The 21,631-nt window shown below is 40.4% G+C and overlaps 1 protein-coding gene across 5 annotated transcripts in view; it reads right to left on the reverse strand.

Annotated features, from left to right (window-relative positions):
- KCTD1 (potassium channel tetramerization domain containing 1) overlaps nucleotides 1–21,631 on the reverse strand; it is a 75,035-nt gene that overhangs the window by 22,225 nt on the left and 31,179 nt on the right. The window contains exon 1 of one of the 5 annotated variants that reach the window (XM_033155073.1): nucleotides 6,661–6,741. The exons of the other annotated variants lie outside the window; for them this stretch is intronic. Coding sequence (XP_033010964.1) covers nucleotides 6,661–6,678 — 18 coding nt within the window. The 5' untranslated portion in view covers nucleotides 6,679–6,741. Of the gene's footprint in view, nucleotides 1–6,660; nucleotides 6,742–21,631 lie in introns of those variants that run through there. 5 annotated transcript variants of the gene reach the window in all.

Genomic DNA, 21,631 nt, shown 5'->3' on the forward strand with positions numbered 1-21,631 from the left:
TTGGATCATTCAAAGCGAAAAGAGGCAACTGCATATACTGGACAATGTAACTGATCATACTAAAGTATGCCTAACATAAGATAACACTTAAGTGGTGGTGGTGGTGGGGACTTAAATCTACTACATTCCTTCAAAACAGTAGCTCAAACTTAACAACATGAGAGATTTTATAATTGAAACTAGGTTTAAGGGTCACAGTTGCAGAATGCATTCAAGCTTCTTGGATATTTGGCCAGACAATTTAGGTCCAAAGGACAGAAAACAAAGCAATAATGTAAGCAAAGAGAGGGAGTTAAGATGTGACTTCTATCATTGTTATTTGAAGAATGCTATGTTCTTAGGATTTGGAAAGGCTGGAAGCCCTACCTGGAGAACAACAAAAACAGGTCTGCACATCCCACAACCACCTTGAGTGGGAAGACTGTATGTTCTTTTAACATAATGCTAGGAAAGAGAGAAGAAAAATAAAATGCTTAGAAGATGGCTATAAATAAAATGAAGAGTTTGGAAATATAAAAAATAGTAACTTTGTGGCCTATATGAAACATACTGTGGGTTGTATCCAATGCTAGTCCTACTCAGAGTAGACCCGTTGAAACTAATAGGCACAACTAATCAGTTCCATTAATTTTAATGGGTTTACTCTGAGTTTCATACAGCTCTGTATGATTTTCTTTATAATTCCCCCCAAATCTATTATAATTTAGAATATTATAGTGTCAAAAAGACTTTGAAGAAAATATTTTCATAAAGGAAATCTGGCATGTTCTAATGTATCATCTTTCTCAGGTTCCTTACTAGAACTTGAACAGCAGGTGTTAGTTCTGAAAAATGACTCTTTAAATACTGAAGGTCAGACACAAGTGGAGAAGTACAGTATATCCTATATAATAAAATCTAACCCAAGATTGCTCACTATAGGACATGAAAGTGGACTCTCTACCTTTAATAAACAACACAACTTTAAAACATAACTCACAACATTCAAGTTTACTATAAATCCTTCCTAGAAAGCACTCATTTCCCTGGCAAATATGTCTGGCTGATATTTGTTGGGCTTATTTCACAGCAGGGGTGGGGAACCTGTGGCTCTTCAGATGTTGTTGAACTAAAACTTCTGCCATCATTGACAATGCTGACTGGGGAAGATGGGAGTTACAGCCTAACAACAACCAGAGAGCCACAGGTTCCCTGTCTCTGGCTTATAGCAAAAGAACAGTTGGTGAGAGATCCCAATAATTGTATTGAACATGTACTATGAGCCACCTTTCTATGCAGAACACTAAACCCTTCAAATGGGGGGGGGGGGGGAGGGAGGGAGGGAGGGAGGGAGGGAGAGAGAGAGAGAGAGAGCGCCAAAGCAACACTCTCCTGAGACGTAGCAATAAATCTTCCATTTAAGATATCTGCCTCTCTCGATTTCACCTCCATACCACTTCAGGAGTTCCAAGAAAAGGGGAGAGCCATGTAGCCAACGAAATGACAATCTCATCAATGATTCTACCATTACTAGTAAGCAACATTTTGTACAAAGACTGATCTAGAAAGGTTTTCCCATTGAAGCAGTACATGTAAATGCTCTTCTCATGCTAGCGCAATATGCAAGGCGCGTATCATTTGCAAAAGCGGAGACTTTTGTTCCCTGTGAAGGATGAGAACTTAACGAAATATGAAATAATGCATCTGACATTTTATACATGGTGTTAAGTTAATAGGAAAATGCATACTTTAGGAATGGCACTACTACATAAATTCACAAACAGCACCTCACCTTGATTATCATTCCCAAAATTCTGAGCGCTTTGAAATTCTGCAATGCTTTCATTGTAACCCACTGTGCACATGCATCCTGGGAGTTCTGGTGTGTGTGTGTGTGTGTGTGTGTGTTTTAATGTGGATGCAACATTCACTCTGCACTTTTGAGACACTTTAAAATACTGTCCTAGCTGAACCTATTTCTCTTTCTTGCAATGATTCTAAAGTATGTGTGCACATAAGTATGTACTACAATTATTTGTCCAGCTTAAAAACACTAAAAGTGATGCAATCTTGATCTTGATCAAATAGACACACACACAAAAATATGTATAAATGTGTTTTCACAACTTAAAATACCTCAAATCCCATGTTGCACTGACCCTCAGGTAAATATGCAAATATACCTGACCAGATCCAGTGCTCTCATGCAGGTATTATGTAATGAATGCAGTTTCTGATGAATTTCATCACTTCCCTGAATCTTCTAGGAGAAATCAATTCAATACTCAGTAATTTAAGCAGAAAGGTTTTGAGCCACTATTTTTTAGTTTTTTTTCAGTACCAACAGAGCCAAATACTGTATCTACCAATCAAAAAGTCTTTTCGCATACGGATGTGTGTTTGTGACCTCAAAATTTCCTTTTCTACTGATGCTAGTTTCTTAAAATCCTTAATGCCCAAATGTTACCAAAACTCATATACTACTAATTTGTATTGTGGTGTTTTGCTTTCCATTTAAGTTTCAAATTAATTCTTACAACATTCCTGTCAATATTATTATCCCCATATTGCAGGGGTGTGTGAGAGACAGAGAGAGAAAACACGGGAAGAGGAGCCTGATAGTCAAGGGCCATCATCATTTATATTTTGGAAGCTAGAAACAGCAGGATTCTTATGAACACTACAGAATAAAAATGAATTAAAACAATGGAAAGTTAATCCTTCACTTTCTATAGCTTCACATGATGCTAGAATCTGAGTCAATTGCTGTAACCATTTCTTCCATTGTTTCCTGTGTACCATGTATGAAATGGTTCTCTCCACTGCTCCTACACACACAAACTTATGAAATAACTCATTTTCAGGAATGAATAACTCTGAATCACTGCAAATATGATTATGATTATGATTTATTATTTTACTATTTGTACCCTACCCATCTGACTGGGTCCCCCCCCAGCCACTCTGGGTGGCTTCCAACAAATATTAAATACATTTGATGTCAAATAATATGATATCAAAATATGAACTGAATCCATCTGTAAGAATGCAGAAAAACATTGCAATGGTCCTAGACAAATTCTCTCCCTATCCCTGTGTGTGAAAAACTAATAGAACACAACAGAAGCAATCGCAAAACCATGTGATTGGCTTCAAATCAACTTGGTTTATACATTTGTACTAACACTTATTTATACAAATTAACATCATGACTGTTCCTAACCAAACTGCACCACAGCTGTTCCTATTAGAACAAAATGTACATGAAAAAGCTCTTCTTAAGAATCACTATACGTACAATACTCTCAATTATGTATGCAGATTGAAACCTAAATATCCTGCAAACAGATATTGTATGCCATCCCTATAACTTAGAAAAAAATATCTATACATATAATTAAATAAATATATCTTAAACATGCTCCCCGAGATGTCAACAAAATATTTAAGAACTGGCTATATATGATACTTCTCCCAGTCCTGCCCATAATCATTATGGAGTCCCTGGCACATTACTGCTGCAACCTGCCACACCTACAGCATTTTTACATTCATATCCTGCTTGCAGGCTTCCCATAGGCATCTGGCCAAAGCTGGGCTACATGGGCCTTGGGTCTGATTCAGCAGGGCTCTTATAATGCTTTTGCACTTTTTCTTACACTTTTCAAAGGGATAATATACAAAGTAGCATGCCTCTGTACACAAACTCATGCAATATTAGGATAACAACCATAACTTACTGCATGTAATATGACAACACAGTTGGCACTCTTAACTGCTGTGTTCTCTAATGTGGATGGATATATATATGTATGTGTGTGTGTGTGTGTATTTTAAGATGACCATCCACTGATGTTTTCTATTTTGTAAATTTGTAATAAAATAACATCGATCAATGCCAACATCCTTTGAAAAGTTACTTTGGGAAATAATAGAATTAGGCCAAATTTTCAACCTCATACATTTGGCAATGCCACATATGGGAAAATGCCGGGCGCATCCACAACCCAGGCCAGAATGGCCTATGATCAGAGATGATGGGAACTGTAGTGCAACAACCTCTCGAGGGCCACAAGTTACCCATCCCTGCACTATAGGAATTGTCAGGGTGTGCAAAGTCATACCGTCCTCATTCTGAATCCCAGGCCCACTCTAGCCATGCCAGATTCCAGAGATATGGAATGACACATCTTAAGCATGCATTCCATCAACAACAGTGAGATGTGTGCTCCTATATGCATTCAAATGCGCACTGCAATATTCAACAAGCCTGACTGACGCTTCTCAATTTTGTGCGCTGAGGTTGTTTTACTGCCGCAGTGCAGCAAAAGAGGAACTTTCATCTTTGTTGCAACAGGGTCAAACATCCTTCTTCCACAAACACTTTCACGTCCTTTCAAATATCCCCCCCCCAATGAAGAAAGTGGTTGTGTAGGACACAAAATTATTCAGGATATTTGATCCCCAAGTTTTGACACAGCTCCAGGAAACAATATGTCTTCCTTTGCAGGGGTGGGGTCAGAGAGCGAATACCTGATTGTTCTTGACTTGTGCCAAGGTAGTTCACTCTTCCAGGTTTTGACAAAAGTGATTGTTTTCTTTTGTCTGCACTTACGAAGCACAGAAGTACTCAATTATTTCTTTTGGAACTTCAGCAGCACATTCCCTTGGGATTGTTCCAGATCATCTACCTAATAGCAAGGAGAAGCTAACACTCATTGCAAAACTTTCGGAAGGCGCATTAGATGTTTATTCTCCCCTTGGCAATTTCACCCTCAGAAGTGGGGGAAAAAACCCACACACTGCCAATTGCCATCTTTGCTGAGAGAGCAGAGAGATAATTTCATCCTGGGAAAGTTGCAGGTTTGGACACTCTGGGGTGACAATCCAGTGGCTCTTTTGAATCAGAAGTTGGCCAGTGATATAAAAGCAACCCCTCCCCTCGAATCTGCCAGCCTCTTCTTTTATCAGCTTTAAAAATATACATAGTCAAACATCTAAAATACTTAGAAATTCAGCACTATCATCTTGACATAATGCACATATACTACAGAGACATACTATACTACAGAGACATACTATACTACAGAGACATACATGTATCCTACAGAGACATAGTGTATTAACTAGTGAATAAAGCTTGTGTTCTGCAAGAATAGGTATCTTCCTGACTAACACTGCAAATGCTTCCTATTTACACAAGCCTATATGTATGGTAGTGCAGGATCATGTGCGTCACACATTTATTAAAAGTATTTTTAACCTGCTCTTCAGCTCAAAAAGTACAGGCAACCCCCGTTTTGCATGCATTCAAAGAACATGCAACCTTGCACGTGTGGGTCATTTTTGGAACTGGAAGAGGGCGCAATGGAGGCTGGATATAACAGGCAGGCATATGCGTGCTCTGCAGGAGCGCACAGTGACTTGGAATGCAACCCCCATGCAAATCAGGTGTTGCCTGTACTTCAGACCAACTCACAATAATCAGTAATAACACCATCCCTACCCTCAGGCTCATAATTAAAAACAAAACAAAACCCCCAAACCTCACCAAACAACACAAAAGGTTAAGGGATTGGGAGCAAGGTTGGAAAAGGCAAACAGACTAAATACAGATGCATTTCTCTCCATTATGGAAAGAAACACCAGGGATCCCAACGGGATTTTGTGGGCTGGTGAACTGTCAGTGAATTGTGGCCTCATATCCACCCCCACTCCACAATCTATTAGCAATAAATGCTGCTTATGCACATGTATTAACTTAGGCTAGCCTACCCCACAGGGCTGCTAGTCCTTATATTTATTTGATTTCTTAGCTGCCCATCACTGTATGGTTTAAAAATAAATTACAGTTACAGGAAGAGGGTGGCTCCTACTGCTAAGATAAAAGGGCGGTAGGTAATGTACACAACAGAGTTCCTGAATGCAAAAGCAAGTTACAAATATGTCATTCACAACAGCCCCCTTGATTTAATCGCAACATTTCATAGTCCTCCTATTCACAGCAAAATACCAAAACAAACAAACAGTTTGCCAACCCTGATAAATAAAAACAAGCAAAAAAGTGCTCCCAGGTACGTATGTGCAGTTTCACAAATTTAGCGTCTGAACTACCAACTCTCGGCCTAGCCTACCTTCCAGGGCTGTGGTTAAGATAAAAAATGGGGTAGGGAGAAGGGAAAGACAGGGTACACAGCCTTGAGCTCCCAGGAGAAAAATCAAGATACAAATATACAACAAGCGGCAACAAATACCGTATGTGCAGTTTCACAGCTCTCAGCAAAACTCACGCACAAAACATTTTGCCAACTCTGATAAACAAACAGAACTACTACTGTGTTACTATGGTACACTCCCTAGATGAACAGTAACCTTGCTGCAGCTGCAAAGTGTTTGCAGATCCATTTCACATTTTTGTTTATTGTGATTGTATATTAATAAATAACAGCCCAATGATGACAAGCAGAACAGTAGTGACTGGGTGGAAAATATAAAAAGCAGGGTGGGAAGCTTACAACAGCACTTTTTTCTAGTAGGAAGGAAGCCTCATTTATTTCAAGGAAATTGTTTTTGAGAAAAACATATCAAAATCAGCAAATTATGTTTTACTCTGTAAAGGCAGCCCATTTGGCGGTGAAGAAAATATTGGGGACATGGAGGAAAGCACTTAAACATACATACCTCAGTATCTTCCTCCATCCTGCATATCACAGGAACCAGTCTTTCCTACTCTTTTATACTGGTCTGGGAGAAGTTCCTCCCAAATACCAGTTGAGGGTGGTCGACACACCTTTCTTTAATTGCTCAGCAATGGTGATTAAGCATCCTTAGCAAAGGTAAAGGTAAAGAGAGCCCTGACTGCTAATTGCTGCACCCTCAAAGCTGCCTCTGCTTTCTAACTTTCTTCAGGTATATTTGATTGATTTGTTTTGTAAAAGAAAAAAGAAAACCAAGAGGCAGGAGTCCCTGCTGGGTCATAGCCTGGTACATGTGTACCTCCTGTAACCCCCTCCCCCTGTCAGCAGCCCTGGAGGAAAATAGCAGCTATGATGAGTTAAACTTCCATAAGGAAATGCAAACTTGCATAAAGAAAAAAGCAGCCTGCTAGGATTAGAATTTTGCACATAATGTGAAGGGAAGTCATGTCCTTTTGATGTTCATAAATGCCATTTAAAATAAAGGTTAGTTTCAACATAATGAAATCACGACACATCACATGCAGACACGGAGGTATGTAGAGTTGTTTCCATATGGATTCAGGAAAGCAGACTTAGGAGGTTGTAAAAGACCTGTCTTTGTAGAAGAACTGCTCCTCAGATCCTAAAAGCTACAGAAGCATGGAAATGGTGCATGAGGAAGATGGCACGCAGGCAGTAGGTGTAAAGCTGAGAGGAGAGCAAGCACAAGGCCATGCCGGTCACTCAGTTTCGTGGGATAAGAAGGCATGCAGTTGTGTTTCACTCAATGTAGCAGTGCTGCAAAGCTCAAAGAGAGCTGGCTTCTGGGTGAACGTCAACCAAGCTTCAGGTCTGATCCAAGCAACAGAAAGCTTGAATTGTGGAGGGGGGGGGGTTCTGTCAGGCTTCTTTTCTCCTCTGGAGCAGCAAACTATGTGGACTGAGGAAAAGGCAAAGAGCTGAATTCTCTCCTGCAGTTCCAATAATACTTTTTCCTACTGTATGCTTTGGAGGGTGTTCCAGAGAAGCACACTGGGAGAGCGCTTTAAACCAACAGGAGGCAACACATCAGGCCTCCCACCAATCCTATCACTCTTGCCCGTCAATCCCTGGTAAGGGAGTTGCAGGGGTGGAGGGGATTGCCCCAAGTAGGTATGTGTGCTATTTATTCCTGCCAAAGCATTCTGGAAGTTCTCCTGCACAAGCCTCAATGAGATCAGCACAAGAAAACCTCTAGGTAGATTGTGCTTCACACAATCTATCATGCATTATCTATTTGTTTAAGCTACCATTTAACATGATCCATAATGTGTGCATAGACTAATCAATCATGTATTATAGTCACTTGAATCTATTTATCTGAAACTGGTGGTTGCCTTAATAAGATTTTGGTTTTTGGTTTTTTTTAAAAAAACCAACTCCCCCCCCCAAATGATACTGTTTTGTTTGGAAGACTTTGTTAATTAGCTTCTTCTTCTTCTTCTTATTTCTACATTAAATAGGAGCCAAGTCATGTGGGAGTAGTAATAATGAATGGGGTTAGCTTGCCAGTGATTTGTGTGAAGGGGCCACAGCTGGGATGGCCAGGAGCGAAATGTGGTCACTGAACTCTGCAGTACCAAACGGTGACCTGCAGCTGAATTCTTTACAACAGGAGTATATTTGCTACTGCAAACAAAAGAACATTTCAGAAGCACATTAGTCTGAGAAAGTGGTTTTTTAGAAGATGAAAGAAAAAAAGAAAACCTTGCCACTTGAAAACTGCATCACATTGCATACCACGGCACAGTTATGGTGGCAACCCCAGAACATTTCTTTCCACTGTAATTACTAAACAAGAGAAATGCTACTTTATCTTCAGGGCCTAATTAGATATTACACAAGACACAGAGCTGCCACTGCTCTGCATTGTGTTCCCTAGTAAAATCCTTTATGAATATTTGTTCTGTAAGTTGTGAATAATCATCCAAGTACCATATATACTAAGGACATTAACTGTATTTTTCTTTTTTCATATTCTGTTATATAATATTTCAAGAAAGGAAGGTAGGACGATTATGATACCCAGTATTTCCCCTGCCCCTCGCTTTCCTACCTGCCAATATTCCAAAACTCAGAAATAGAGCAATAAAGTGCCTCTGCTCATTTTTGTCAGTTAGCTTCACCCATCCCCATCCCCATACATACATATAAACACACACCTCAACATATTTATTCGCAAAGGGCATAAAAGGTAAGCAATATATCATTTGAATACAAAGGAATCCTAAGAAGTATTATGACTGTATGACCAAAGGGAAAATGAGCATCCCTTCCAGTAAAAGCAACTTGTTTGTCAAAATAGAACTTCCATATGCAGCAATTGTCTATCTGAGGTCAGGTTTTGAATTTGATTTATTTGGTCACAGGATCATTAAAAGACTGCATTTCCATAAGATCGGCCAATACCCTCTGGTTTCCTTTTAAAATGCCCCCCTTTGTGGCTTTTTGCCACCCACCCCTCTCCTTGGTTCTGTGCAAACCCTTTTCAATGAGTTTTGACATGTAAATTTACTCCCAAATAAGCTTCAACAAGATTCCTTTCAATTTTATTTTTCTTTGATTACTCATTTTAGGAAATGATAATTTTGTAGTCATTTAAGGTTCCATGTAAGGTGAAGAAATGCTTTTTTGCAAGTCTAAAGTAGAAAGTGCCCTTCCATTACAATCCTAATGCAGCCGGGCTGACCAGAGCTTGCCAGGAAACTGCCTCTGGCAGGAAAAATGCTCACACACCCCTTACTTTTCTGTGCGTAGATCATGTACAGTCTGTAAAATGACTCAACGTTAGCTATTTAAACACATTCAAAGTTCTGAAGGGATCATAGAATTGTAGAGTTGAAAGGGATCCTAAGGACCATGTAGTCCAACTGATGCTCTTCCTCAACTTCCCGCCCCTCCTTCCGTTCCTCCAGAATTTCATTCTCACAAAGTAGCAAACCCACAGGGATCCTATCTTCTGATTCACCGCACTGGAGAGAGCCATGCAGCCTCTCCAGATTTTCCAACTCTCTTTCTTCCTGTATCATGTTGTAAATGAGCCTTCTTCAGCTTCATGGGGAAAGGGGAAGGGTGGAACTCGTTCTGCCATTCACTTTTTCATCTTTCTCACAGCCGTGTTGAGAGGCTGGCAGCCTCAATGGCACTCCTCTGGAGGCTTCACCCAGGGCAGAAACCCTAGCTAGACCCCCCCTCCCCCTAGCTATGGCTCGATCAGCAATCATAGCTGCCGTAACTTGGGAGGGGTGCGGAATCTCACCGTTTGAGCCCCAAATCACAGAAACGTAGAATCATAGAATTGTAGAGCTGGAAAATGACATACCATCATGTTTCACCAGGCTTCAAGTGCAATTATTTGCAGATTTCACAGAACAGGAAGAAGCCAAAAAAAACTCCTCCAGCTCTAACACAGCACAGGACCCTTCAACTATAGAGTCCAGACCAACAACAGTGTACTATATTACACAACAAAAGAACAAAAGAACAGACGGCACACACTCTGGGAAAGCAAAGGGCACAACAATGGCTGGCTACACAATATGGGAAGTCTCAAAGGTGCTTGTAAACAGTCAGCACCACTCATGGCAGAGAGAAAGGAAGCCAGCTCTCCTTGTAGCCTTTTTAGAATTACCCGAGGAAGAGCTTGTGGGCGCTTGAAATGTACTGGACGTTTAAAGAGGAATTGCATTTCAGATATTTATAACCACCTTTGGGGGGGTTGGCTTTTCCTTTCATTTCTTTGTATACATCAAATGGCTCCAGATGACTAAAGCAAGTGAGCCAAGACACGTTTCAGGGGATTATTTAATGTTCCTTGAGATAGTTCCTCAAGTCAGGCAATAGGGATTTATATCAAGCCAGTGCAACTTGCAACCCACCAAGCTGAAACTGCCCACCAGCCATATATTGTGGCTTGCCAGATGCTTGACAACTTCCTTATTTTTGCAGACCCAGGCAAGCAGCAAAACCAGAAGATTTACAGAGCCTATTGCATAGCTTGTAAGCTGTGTTTGGATTGGCGGGCCATAGCTTGTGTCGGCCTGATTTATAGCATTCACTGAAACACACACCAATATTCAGATTTTTTGTATTTGATTTAAGATGCTTTTTAATATGAAATATCTATCAGATCTGAAACAATGCACAGATGCTCCCAAGGACCTTCGTGGGTTTCTCTTGCTTCAGTGAACTGTAAATGTGGTTTATCTGTAATAATGCAAGAGTATCTCAAAAGCAACTATTTTTGTCTAAGCAACTGAACCAGCTTAATTCATCCTGCCAGACCAATGCAATGCTATAAATAAACTACAGTGACTACAGGTGAAAGCAGGTGAAGCTTCTCTGAAGGCAAGAAATATATGGAGTTATATTTTGCTCACCCCAGAAAATGGACAGGCAGTTTTGGCACAGTGTACCGCATCCATACAGCAAATCCCTGAACAGAATTAAGGCAAGAATCGGAAAGGGTGGGGGCAGGCATCATATAAGAAGCAAAACAAAGGGCAGAATTTGAAATCAATCAAGGCATTCCAGAGATTTTACAGAAGTAAGAAGAGAATGCTAGTCTGCTGTATCAGCCTCTGATGATCATAAGTATGTTATATAAGTATGTGTTATATATATATATATATCTGGGGAGGGGAGAGCAGTAAATTGGTACAAGAACCATATTCAGGGTTGACCAACCCTTCAAAAACTGCATGCAAAAGTCATCTCCAAACATGCACCAAACATACAAACCACATCCATTTGCATGTGGATGCACATCACACACACACATCACACACACACACACAGAGATTGAGCGCGCTTGCTTGATCAGGTCAATGTCCCTTGTAGTCCAGTATCTTCACAGTAGCCAGCCAGATGCCTGTAGGAAGCCTGAAGCAGGATGCGGGCCCAACAGCATTCTACCCACTTGTGACTCCCAGCAACTGGTATTCACTTCAGTCATGTTGCCTCTGATCGTGGAGGATGAACACAGAGAGGCACACAAAGCTTAAGCCTCTCCAAACAGTACAGCTGAGATAAGGTGATTTCTCCCATGGCTGGTGGACCACTTCAAACACAACCTTGCCGCTCCCTACTATATATACGCACAGGATGGTCCCCTGCTTTAAAAAAAGAAAAGAAAAAAGACTGGGATGCAGGACATCCTGCATGCCAATGCTTCAGAGTGTCAATCCAAATTTTCCTGTGATTGTTGTGGCATTCATTCAATGGGACCAATTTCTTAGTAAGGTTGTGTTCCTCCTCTGACTTCAGAGGAAAATAGCTCAATGAAACTAATGCCCAAATCATTGGAACGGTGCCCAATCACAGAGAGCACATCATCTAAAAATCAATTATGGATGTGCTGGACCAGTGTCTTGCCTTGGGAATGGACTGGGTGAGAGCCAACAAACTGAAGCTCAATCCAGGTAAGATTGAGGCACTGTTAGTGGGTGGTTCCCTAGACTGGATGGGTGGGAGATTGCCTGCTCTTGATGGGGTTACACTTCCTCTGAAGGAGCAGGTTCATAGTTTGGGAGTGTTCCTGGATCCTTTCCTGTGGCTTGAGGCTCAGGTGGCCTCAGTGGCATGGAGTGCCTTCCATAAGCTTTGGCTGCTGGCCCAGCTACGCCCCTATCTGGACAGGGATAGCCAAACGTCTGTTGTCTATGCTCCAGTAACCTCTAGGTTAGATTACTGCAACATGCTATACATAGGGCTGCCTCTGAAGATGGTTCAGAAACTTCAGCTGGTGCAGAATTCAGAGGTCAGGTTGTTCAATGGGGCAAGACGGTTTGAGCATATTACACCGATCCTGGTCCAGCTGTACTGGCTGCCAATTAATTTCCGGGCCCAATCCAAATCTCTGGTTTTGACCCATATAGCCTTAAATGGCTCAGGACCACAATAACTCAAGGACAGCCTCTTACCAGATGAACTGATCCAGACCATGTGATCATCATCTGAGTTTGAAAGATGTCAGCATCTTTGTGTCTGGGTGACTTGCCTGAACTAAAACATTTAAAGTGGTGTCACTAGCAGGGTGGATAAAAATCAATGATTTTTTTTAAAAAATAAAAACCTTTTTTTTTAATTTAAACTGGATTTTTTTTAAAAAAAATGGATTTTTAAAAAATTTAAAGTGGATTTTTAAAAATAGAATGCTTTTGGAGGAAAAATCTTTCTAAAGATAGTTTTCTATTTAAGTTACATAATAGTCCAAGGGCTATTCATCAGGAAATAAGGATTTGTTTTAAGTTTTTCATGTGTGCTAAAACACAGTCTAAGTTTTGTTTTTTAAACTGTTTAACCACATCAGTTAACAAACATGGATACATATGCTATAATGTTATTGTTTTAAGGTAAAGGTAAAGGGAACCCTGACAGTTAGGTCCAGTCGCAGACGACTCTGGGGTTGCGGCGCTCATCTCATTTTATTGGCCGAGGGAGTACATGACTAAGCCAGCATGACTAAGCCGCTTCTGGCAAACCAGAGCAGTGCATGGAAACACCGTTTACCTTCCCGCTGGAGCGGTACCTATTTATCTACTTGCACTATGACATGCTTTCAAACTGCTAGGTTGGCAGGAGCAGGGACTGAGCAACGGGGACTCACCCCGTTGCGGAGATTCAAACCGCCGACCTTCTGATTGGTAAGCCCTAGGCTCTGTGGTTTAGACCACAGTGCCACCCGCGTCCCTCAAATATTATTGTTTTAGTTAAATAAATTGTTTAAATTGTTTTTAAGAAAATGATTATTTTTCTCCTTTCAATAAAGTACAGCAGAAAAGTTGTCCAAATATAAACAGTTAAATTATTAAATCTCACAATAATGTCATAATTATCTGTCTGTGTATTTCTAAAAGTATAACCAAATCAGTAATTTTTGATATAACTGTAAAAACTACTCTGAAAATTTATTATTCCAAAAATGAAACCTTCATCTGGTTGTAAATATTAAGATTATACCAGCAAGAACGAGTCTGTCTGTAACAACAACAACAACAAAAAGATTTTTAATTAAAGTCTTACTGACTAGTGATTTAAATCATGATTTAAATAGATTTGATTTAAATCAAATCCACCCTGGTCACTAGACAGGGAGTTCTGAAGTGTAGGTGGCATAACACTAAAAATTTGATTTCTTACAACTGCGGAATGTGTATCATGTGGTACCTGTAACAGTAGGCTACTAGTTCCACAAACCAAAGGGTGTGTGTGGGTGTGTGGGTGTGTAGCAATTAGCTGCTTTCATAGCTTTATGTGTTCCAGATTGGAGAAAGGCTCAAATACAAAAACACAAATTGAGTGATTGATTGAATAAATAAAGTGATCCAGTGTTTCTGTCCTATCATGTTTGGATTTCACGAATTTGCCTATGCAAACAGTGCCTCAGCTGCAAACAGAGGGCAAGTTGGATCTTTTACCATTGACATTCTAGTTTCTCTCCAGAACATAGTGATGCTGTTCTTATGCTATCACAGACATCATTCACACTTAGCTACCAGCTAATACATGTTGTGTGATTTACTGCAAACAATAAATAAAAACATGTCTCAATTACTCTTGCATAATGAAACACAAAATGATATAATGAATCTTCATAATATTTATCTGCTTGCTATATGAGGCTTAATATTAGCTGGTGCGATTTAATGGAGTTTTTAATCGATTAAAGGCTAGAAGCCAGAGGCTTCTCAGAAGAGACAGATGCAAAGAGGTTGAGAGAGAAGTACAAATGGCTCAACAATTAATTACCAATTACTGCAAAAAGGTTTAATCATATGTATATACCAGCTTAGTGCCTTATATTTTAGTATTGTAACAGCAGTTAAAGCTGACCCCTGTCACTGAACCAGTGCTGGTTATGGTAGTTCAGGATCAAGTCATATATTAGGTCTCAGTCAGAGGTTTTATCATGATCACATCAGTTTCACAACCAAATGGTAAGTACAATCATTTGTCTAGTGCAGGGGTAGGCAACCTAAGGCCTGTAGGCCAGATGCGGCCCAATCACCTTCTCAATCCGGCCCGGGAATCAGCGTGTTTTTACATGAGCAGAATGCGTGCTGTTATTTAAAATGCATCTCTGGGTTATTTGCGGGGCATAGGAATTCGTTCAACCCCCCCCCCCAAAAAAAAATTATAGTCTGGCCCACAACATGGTCTGAGGGACAGTGAACCAGCCCATGGCTGAAAATGGTTGCTGACCCCTGGTCTAGTGCATGGGTAGCCACCATGGTGCCCTCCAGATATTGAACTACAACTCCCAACAGGACCAGCCAGTATGGACAATGGTCAGGGGTGATAGGAGTTGTAGTCTAACCTCTGGAGGGCACTATGTTCGCAGCCCCTAGTCGAGTGATAGTACACCATTTCTTTTAGTCCTTTAAAATTGCAAACCACCTTGGGCAGGAAGATGGCACGTAAGTGCAATGAATGAATAAGATATGGAGGATTTTAGCACAGCATGGCAAACTTCTCCTCATCACCTTGCTGTACCTCGTGTTGCCCCTTCCCAACCTTTCCTGGAGGGTTATGGGGTCTGTGATGACAGAGGAAAATGCTGAGAAAATGGCCTTCCTGCCTTCTGCCAGTGGGATGTTCCATTGGGCTCTCTACTGAAGTTGCACAGAAGCAATGTTTCATACAATTATGACCCTGGAGTCTAATGTCTGACATGGCACTATACTTTTTCCTTTAAACATGAATTTTCTAAACCATAATGAAGTTGGAATGGATGGTAGTTGTTTCAAAAGTGCTCATATTTAAATCTTTTTAAAAAAAACAAAACAAAAACCTAATTTATCAAACCATTTTCAAAAGCCTTTTTTAAAAACTGCAGCTGGACTACGCAAGTATTAGATACAGCAACCCATTTTCCTTTAGAAAACCAGTGCCCAAAAGTCAGGGCTTATAACAGGCTGCCCTTAGGCATGTACTTTACAAGTTTCTGCAAATGACACTGAATCCAAATTGTACTGAAATCACTTCCCCAGAATTCACAACATATGGCCCATTAAGCAGTAACTGGCACACTGATATTTCAGAGCCACCTTCAATGCTTTCTTCATTTGAAGAGGGCAGGCGGGGGGGGGGAGGCACATGCTTCTGACACACCAAAAAAAGGGGAGAGAGAGAAGAAGACAGGTCTTCCAAAGTGGCTGAAAAATCTACAACATAACTAATTAGGTTCCAACTTCTAACACAATAGTTGGTGTACTAGGGTCTATTATCAAGTTTATAGCTAAAGGCAGCAGACAATACAACCCTACATTCAATTTAATTACAGCCCATGGCTTTTGCAGCAGTGGCGCATTTCAAAGGGTTTAACCACTCATTTATTTCTAGCCCATACATAAAATAAGTCAGCTCACACTGTCATACAGATTCACCAATTAAAAATGAGCATTTTCTGATCTCTGGGTCTCTGCAAGGAGAAAAGTGAGCAAAAAAGGAGCCCCTTTCAACAGCAAAAGCACAGAAGCTTCATTTAATAGGGAAAATGCTTTCAGGCACCTGCAATTCTAGTTTGTGCATTAGGACTTTGATGTTCATATACTGAGGGTAGTGAATTATTTAACTATCTGAGGAGAGGGTTTTTTGTGTGTGTGTGAGGTGTTACTTCAGCTCTCCAGTCATAATTTTCTTGCCTCTCCTGATGGCACCCATGCAGACTGATCAAGTCTGGCCAAGACACAAAATATTAAACCTTCTCTGGCTTGCTTTTTAATGACTGTTGCATACAGACCACTCAGCTTGAAAACGTAAATGTTTTATTCAAGTATTGTGCAAAGAAATGGACTTAAGAGAGGCATCACATAGGTGAAATGACAAAATATTAATGAGGTAGGATATTACACAGGCACTTGTTACCCCCAAAATATGGGAACTTCTTGCCTTCCCAACTAACCTAAAATTCTGTATTGAAGTCAGTGGGTGGCATTCAAATCTATCCCTACTCAAGAGTAGACCCATTGAAATTAACGGGTATGATTAACTTAGGGTGATTAATTTCAGTGGGTCTACTTTGAGTAGGACTTAGTTGACTACAACCTGATGTGGTATAGTGAATTAAGAACATTGGACTAGGACCAGTGACACCAGGGTTCAAATCCTAAGTGGAAAAAAACGGGTTGCAGGGCCAGAAAAGCTGGCATGAAAACTCATATAAATGCATGTGTCATGGGTTCATCTCACCCATGCTTCAGTTGCCTCCAGACTGAATTATTGTAATGCTTTCTACATGGGGTTGCATTTGAAACCCAGGAAGACGCAACTGGTCCAAAATCTGGAAGCTGGACTTTTGTCTGGCACTCTACAGAACTTTGATATTATATTAGTTCTGGCTTCCTATTTGCTTCCGAGCTTCACTCAAAATGACAGTATAGCCTCCAAAGCCCCAAACAAACATTTTCAAAGTAGGTTAACTTAAAGAGTACTTGGTCTCATACAGGTTAGAACAAAAGTTTAGATTATTGTCAGAAGCCTTGCACTTGGTGCAATCCTGGGAGAGCTGATGAACGACCACAAGAAACAGGATGTTTTCTGTGGTGACAACATGATTTTGGACTGCTCTCCCAACTGAAGTTCAACAGGTTCCCTCTTTGTGCATCTTTCACCAGAAATAAAAGGTGCTTCTTATTCCACTGGTTTTCAATATGCAACACATACGTTTTATTGCTGCCAGATTTAATGTATAACAACTTTAACCCTTGCTACTTGTGGTTAGGCTTTGTTTCTAAGTGTTGGTTTCGTATTGCATTTAGACATTGTTAATTGTGCTTATTATATAATATTATAATCATGTTGTTTGCCTCTCTTGGTAGAAAACTAGCAAGATAAATATTAACAACTTAGGCCCAGGTGTCATCATAGCCATCTCAGCAGGCGGCAGCCACAGAAAAACAGCAACTTTGTGTGGACTTTCAGCTACATCAGCCAGCAACAAAGCAGGCATCAGAATCTACTGTCAGGTGTGGGGTTCAGCCGATTTGACTTTTCATATGCCACTGACTAAAGCCAAATCCTGTCTATACCAGCGGATGTCCACAGTTGTTTCACCCCTGACTGATACAGCTTAATGTCAGCACAGGGTGGCTGTCTCCCAGAGGCTGCCATGGGCGGATGTGATTGTGGTATGCTTATTTGCATTCAAATCATCTGACTATAAGAATGACTAATACGATGTTTAAGAACAGGACATAAAACCCTTGGCTTGACAGTGCAAGGTGCTACTGTATGTCATTTTTAATAATTACTGTACTGTAATCGTTTGTCTTTCTTTATATATGATGAATTCCTTTGATGTAGTGGTCTTGTCTTGAGCAATCTCCAGGTCCACAGTGATAAAAAAATGAAGTTGAAAATTAACCCAAAGATATTCATGACCTCAGTCACACGTACTCTCCTTCCTTATATACACAACACAGCATGGTTAAGCCCTGGTCTCACTCTCTGGCGACCCAGTCTTATGCTCTCTCTAACTGCAAGAGGACCAGCAGCAGCTATGAATGAATTGTAATCCATGCAATACCCTTTGTATCCAAATACATCTAAGCTGCAACAGAAATATGTGCCTCATGTTCCCATTACAGCCCTGACTAATGTCAATCTAGTCTCTTATGATAATTTCTAAACTCTAATAAGTAAACTCAAAAAGGACTGATTAAATACCTTTTAATAGCTGTTGCACTGCACTATTAGAGATCTTGATCATTTACGAAAAATGAATACACAAGTATGCAATAGACAATTAAAAAACCTAATTCATCAGTCCCAATTATGTTATTGCATCACTGTTGCGCTTCAGAAGCAAAAAGACTGAAGTCAAGGTCATGGAGGCTCAGCCACGTATGATTAAAATACTGTAATGCCTCCTGTGCCTGCTACCTAAAGCGATAGCTGGATCAAAGGAACATTTAGCATGCCTTCTCCTCATTTCATTGCTGCATCCTACAATGCCCCTGTATCTCGTACACTAAAAGATATCTCCATAGAACAAGAAAAGATATCTTAGTATGAAAGAGAAAGGTGGATGTAGTAACAGTTATCAAAATCTTGAACTTGGCATTCCTGAAATACCAGTACATTTACATCTGGTAGCTACTGGCACATTAAGTTATCTGAATATGTTATGGAAGTATGTCAGTACTTTATGCCGCAAACGTAACTGAAATATTTCCTGTGTCTAGCTGTGAACAAAAAGTTACCCACATTTTACATGTTTGCTCTGGATATCTCCAGTATTATACTGGTATACACAGAGTAAGTGTGGATACACCCTTAATTACACACATGATCCAAGAAGTCAAATGCACACAAATGAATGCACACACACATGAAACACACACATGCTTTCCTGTTCTCAAAGAATGGTCTCAAATAGTTTCATCACAAAAGCCAAAAGTTTTAGGCCTGACTAGATGAGAAGCCATCTGCAGACCCAAGTATACCACTTTGAGCTCCATGGAGGAAGGGTAGGATAGAAGCATAACCAGCGGATATTCTATTCAATGAGCAAAGGAATGTACAACCTGAGTAATCCTTGCACAGTGTGTTTTCATTCTCAAAAGAGAACAGGAAGCCTTCATATGCAGATGTGGGGGTCATGCCCACTGTAGTATCATAGTGGCTGGTCACTGGATTCAAAGGAATATATATTTCATTTCATATATCAGAGCCTAGGCATACTTAGTGTCAGGATGCCAATATTACAAATTATATCAGCACCAAATATGTTCATCAAGTAACTCTAGGTGAAGCCTTAACTTTCTTGATTTCAGGGAGATCAATACTTTACCTCTAGTCTTCACCTAAAACTAGAGTGCACCATTTATTTTTAGACTCATATTACTGGCAGCGTGTACATCTTTATAATACTGAGAGTCAATAAAACTATCAGTCTATGACCTTCAAGACCTTGAAGCTATCATGAAAGCAGCAATATTTGTCAGCCATGGAATTCAGTGGCATACCACTTGATGAAGTCAACTCAGTAATGACCTGGAAAGTCTATGTTTATAATTAAGCAATAACTATTGTGGGTCAAGTCATTTCCTCTAGATTAATGGCCAGCTACAACATTTGATGGCTCAAGGTAGTGCTTTGGGCTTATTCACCCAGCCATCCATTTCTTCAAACAACTCTATGACTTTATCATTATGGCTATTCTCATTTTAAGAGACAGCAGTGAAAGACTCTTAGAGCGCAACCCTAGCCATGTATGTTCAGAAGTAAGGTAAAGGTAAAGGGACCCCTGACCATCAGGTCCAGTCGTGTCCGACTCTGGGGTTGCGGCGCTCATCTCGCTCTATAGGCCGAGGGAGCCGGCGTTTGTCCGCAGACAGCTTCCGGGTCATGTGGCCAGCATGACAAAGCTGCTTCTGGTGAACCAGAGCAGCGCACGGAAACGCCGTTTACCTTCCCGCCGTAGCGGTCCCTATTTATCTACTTGCACTTTGAAATGCTTTCGAACTGCTAGGTGGGCAGGAGCTGGGACCGAGCAACGGGAGCTCACCCCGTGGCAGGGATTCGAACCGCCAACCTTCTGATCAGCAAGCCCTAGGCTCTGTGGTTTAACCCACAGCGCCACCTGGTCCCTTTTTGTTCAGAAGTAAGCCCTACTGAATTCACGTTTACACAATAGTAAGTCCTACTGATTACTCCCAGGTACATGGGGTTAGGATTGCAGACTAAATTTATTTTCCCATATTTCAAATGCTTTGCTTAAACTTCCAGGGCCAGCCATGAAAAAAGGGGGTGGGAATTCTGCAATTGTTTGGAAAATAATAACTGCAGATAGAATGGTTAGTAGACAGAGCCTATTGAAACTGTTTCTTTTGCTTTAAAAAACACCACACTCTTCATGCACAAAGCATATGAAATTATTTCTCCCTACCCCAGTCCTGTGTAGAAATGAGAGGACAGTCAATTACTCTACCTAATCTAGAACACCCCCAAACACACATAAAATAGGGGATTACTATTAAAGTATCTTTTAACATCTTCCAATCTCACTGAATGCTCATTTCTTGGGGGGGAAATATAAACACAGAAACAACAGATGTCTTTATTCTATCTACCGCATATACAATTTCATCTTCAGTCTGGCTTCCCCTCTTATCTGAAATGTCTGGTTTAGCAGTCAGCAGCATTTAAAACAACTACAAAAACTAAGTTCACCTCAGGTAAGCTTCTTACTTATGCAGTTTGAGGAACACAATTATAAATTATTGGTTAAAGGGGCTTTATAAATTATGTGGTAAAAGTATTCGCAGCTTTACGAGCAGTTCCTCTTGCTAACTGCAGTAACATACGGTGGTGAACTACTACACTTGCATACAAATATACTTCTTTTAAGATGGATTGTCTTTTTTATTTTTTTGCTCACAGACAGGAAACATAAGAACACAACTCTGAAAGACGTTTTCAACCATCCATCCCAACTTCTGGTACTCTCATGCCGACTATATATAAGATGTAGTTTCTTTCATCAACAAGCTAGAATAAAAACATTATCCACACATCAGCAGATCTCTAGTCATTCACAGCCATAAGATACACGCAGCAGGAGACCAAAGTACAATACTCTACTCAAGTGGCCCCAAACTCCAAACAGTAAAGAGAGGTCACATGTATTTTACAGAAGACAGATGCTGATGCAGCCATTCACAAAAAGGCCCATTCTTCAATTAGCCTTCAGGCTGGCTGATTAGCTGGCAAACTCCTCTGAAAGGGTCAGTTTGTACAAAACTGGTATTTCCACTTTGGAAATTGCTCAGGCATGTCATATACCTGTACCCACAGAATAGAGCTCTTTCAAAGCTTAGACTGAATTCATTGTTAATGCTGGAGACCAAGTTTAAGAGTCAATTGCAGCAGCTTGTAATAACATTGTTGCCTCAAATGTATTTTATAGGATGCTTTTTTTTTTTTTTAAAGCG

Source organism: Lacerta agilis, chromosome 7 (assembly GCF_009819535.1).
Source record: "Lacerta agilis isolate rLacAgi1 chromosome 7, rLacAgi1.pri, whole genome shotgun sequence".
Classification (NCBI taxonomy): domain Eukaryota; kingdom Metazoa; phylum Chordata; class Lepidosauria; order Squamata; family Lacertidae; genus Lacerta; species Lacerta agilis.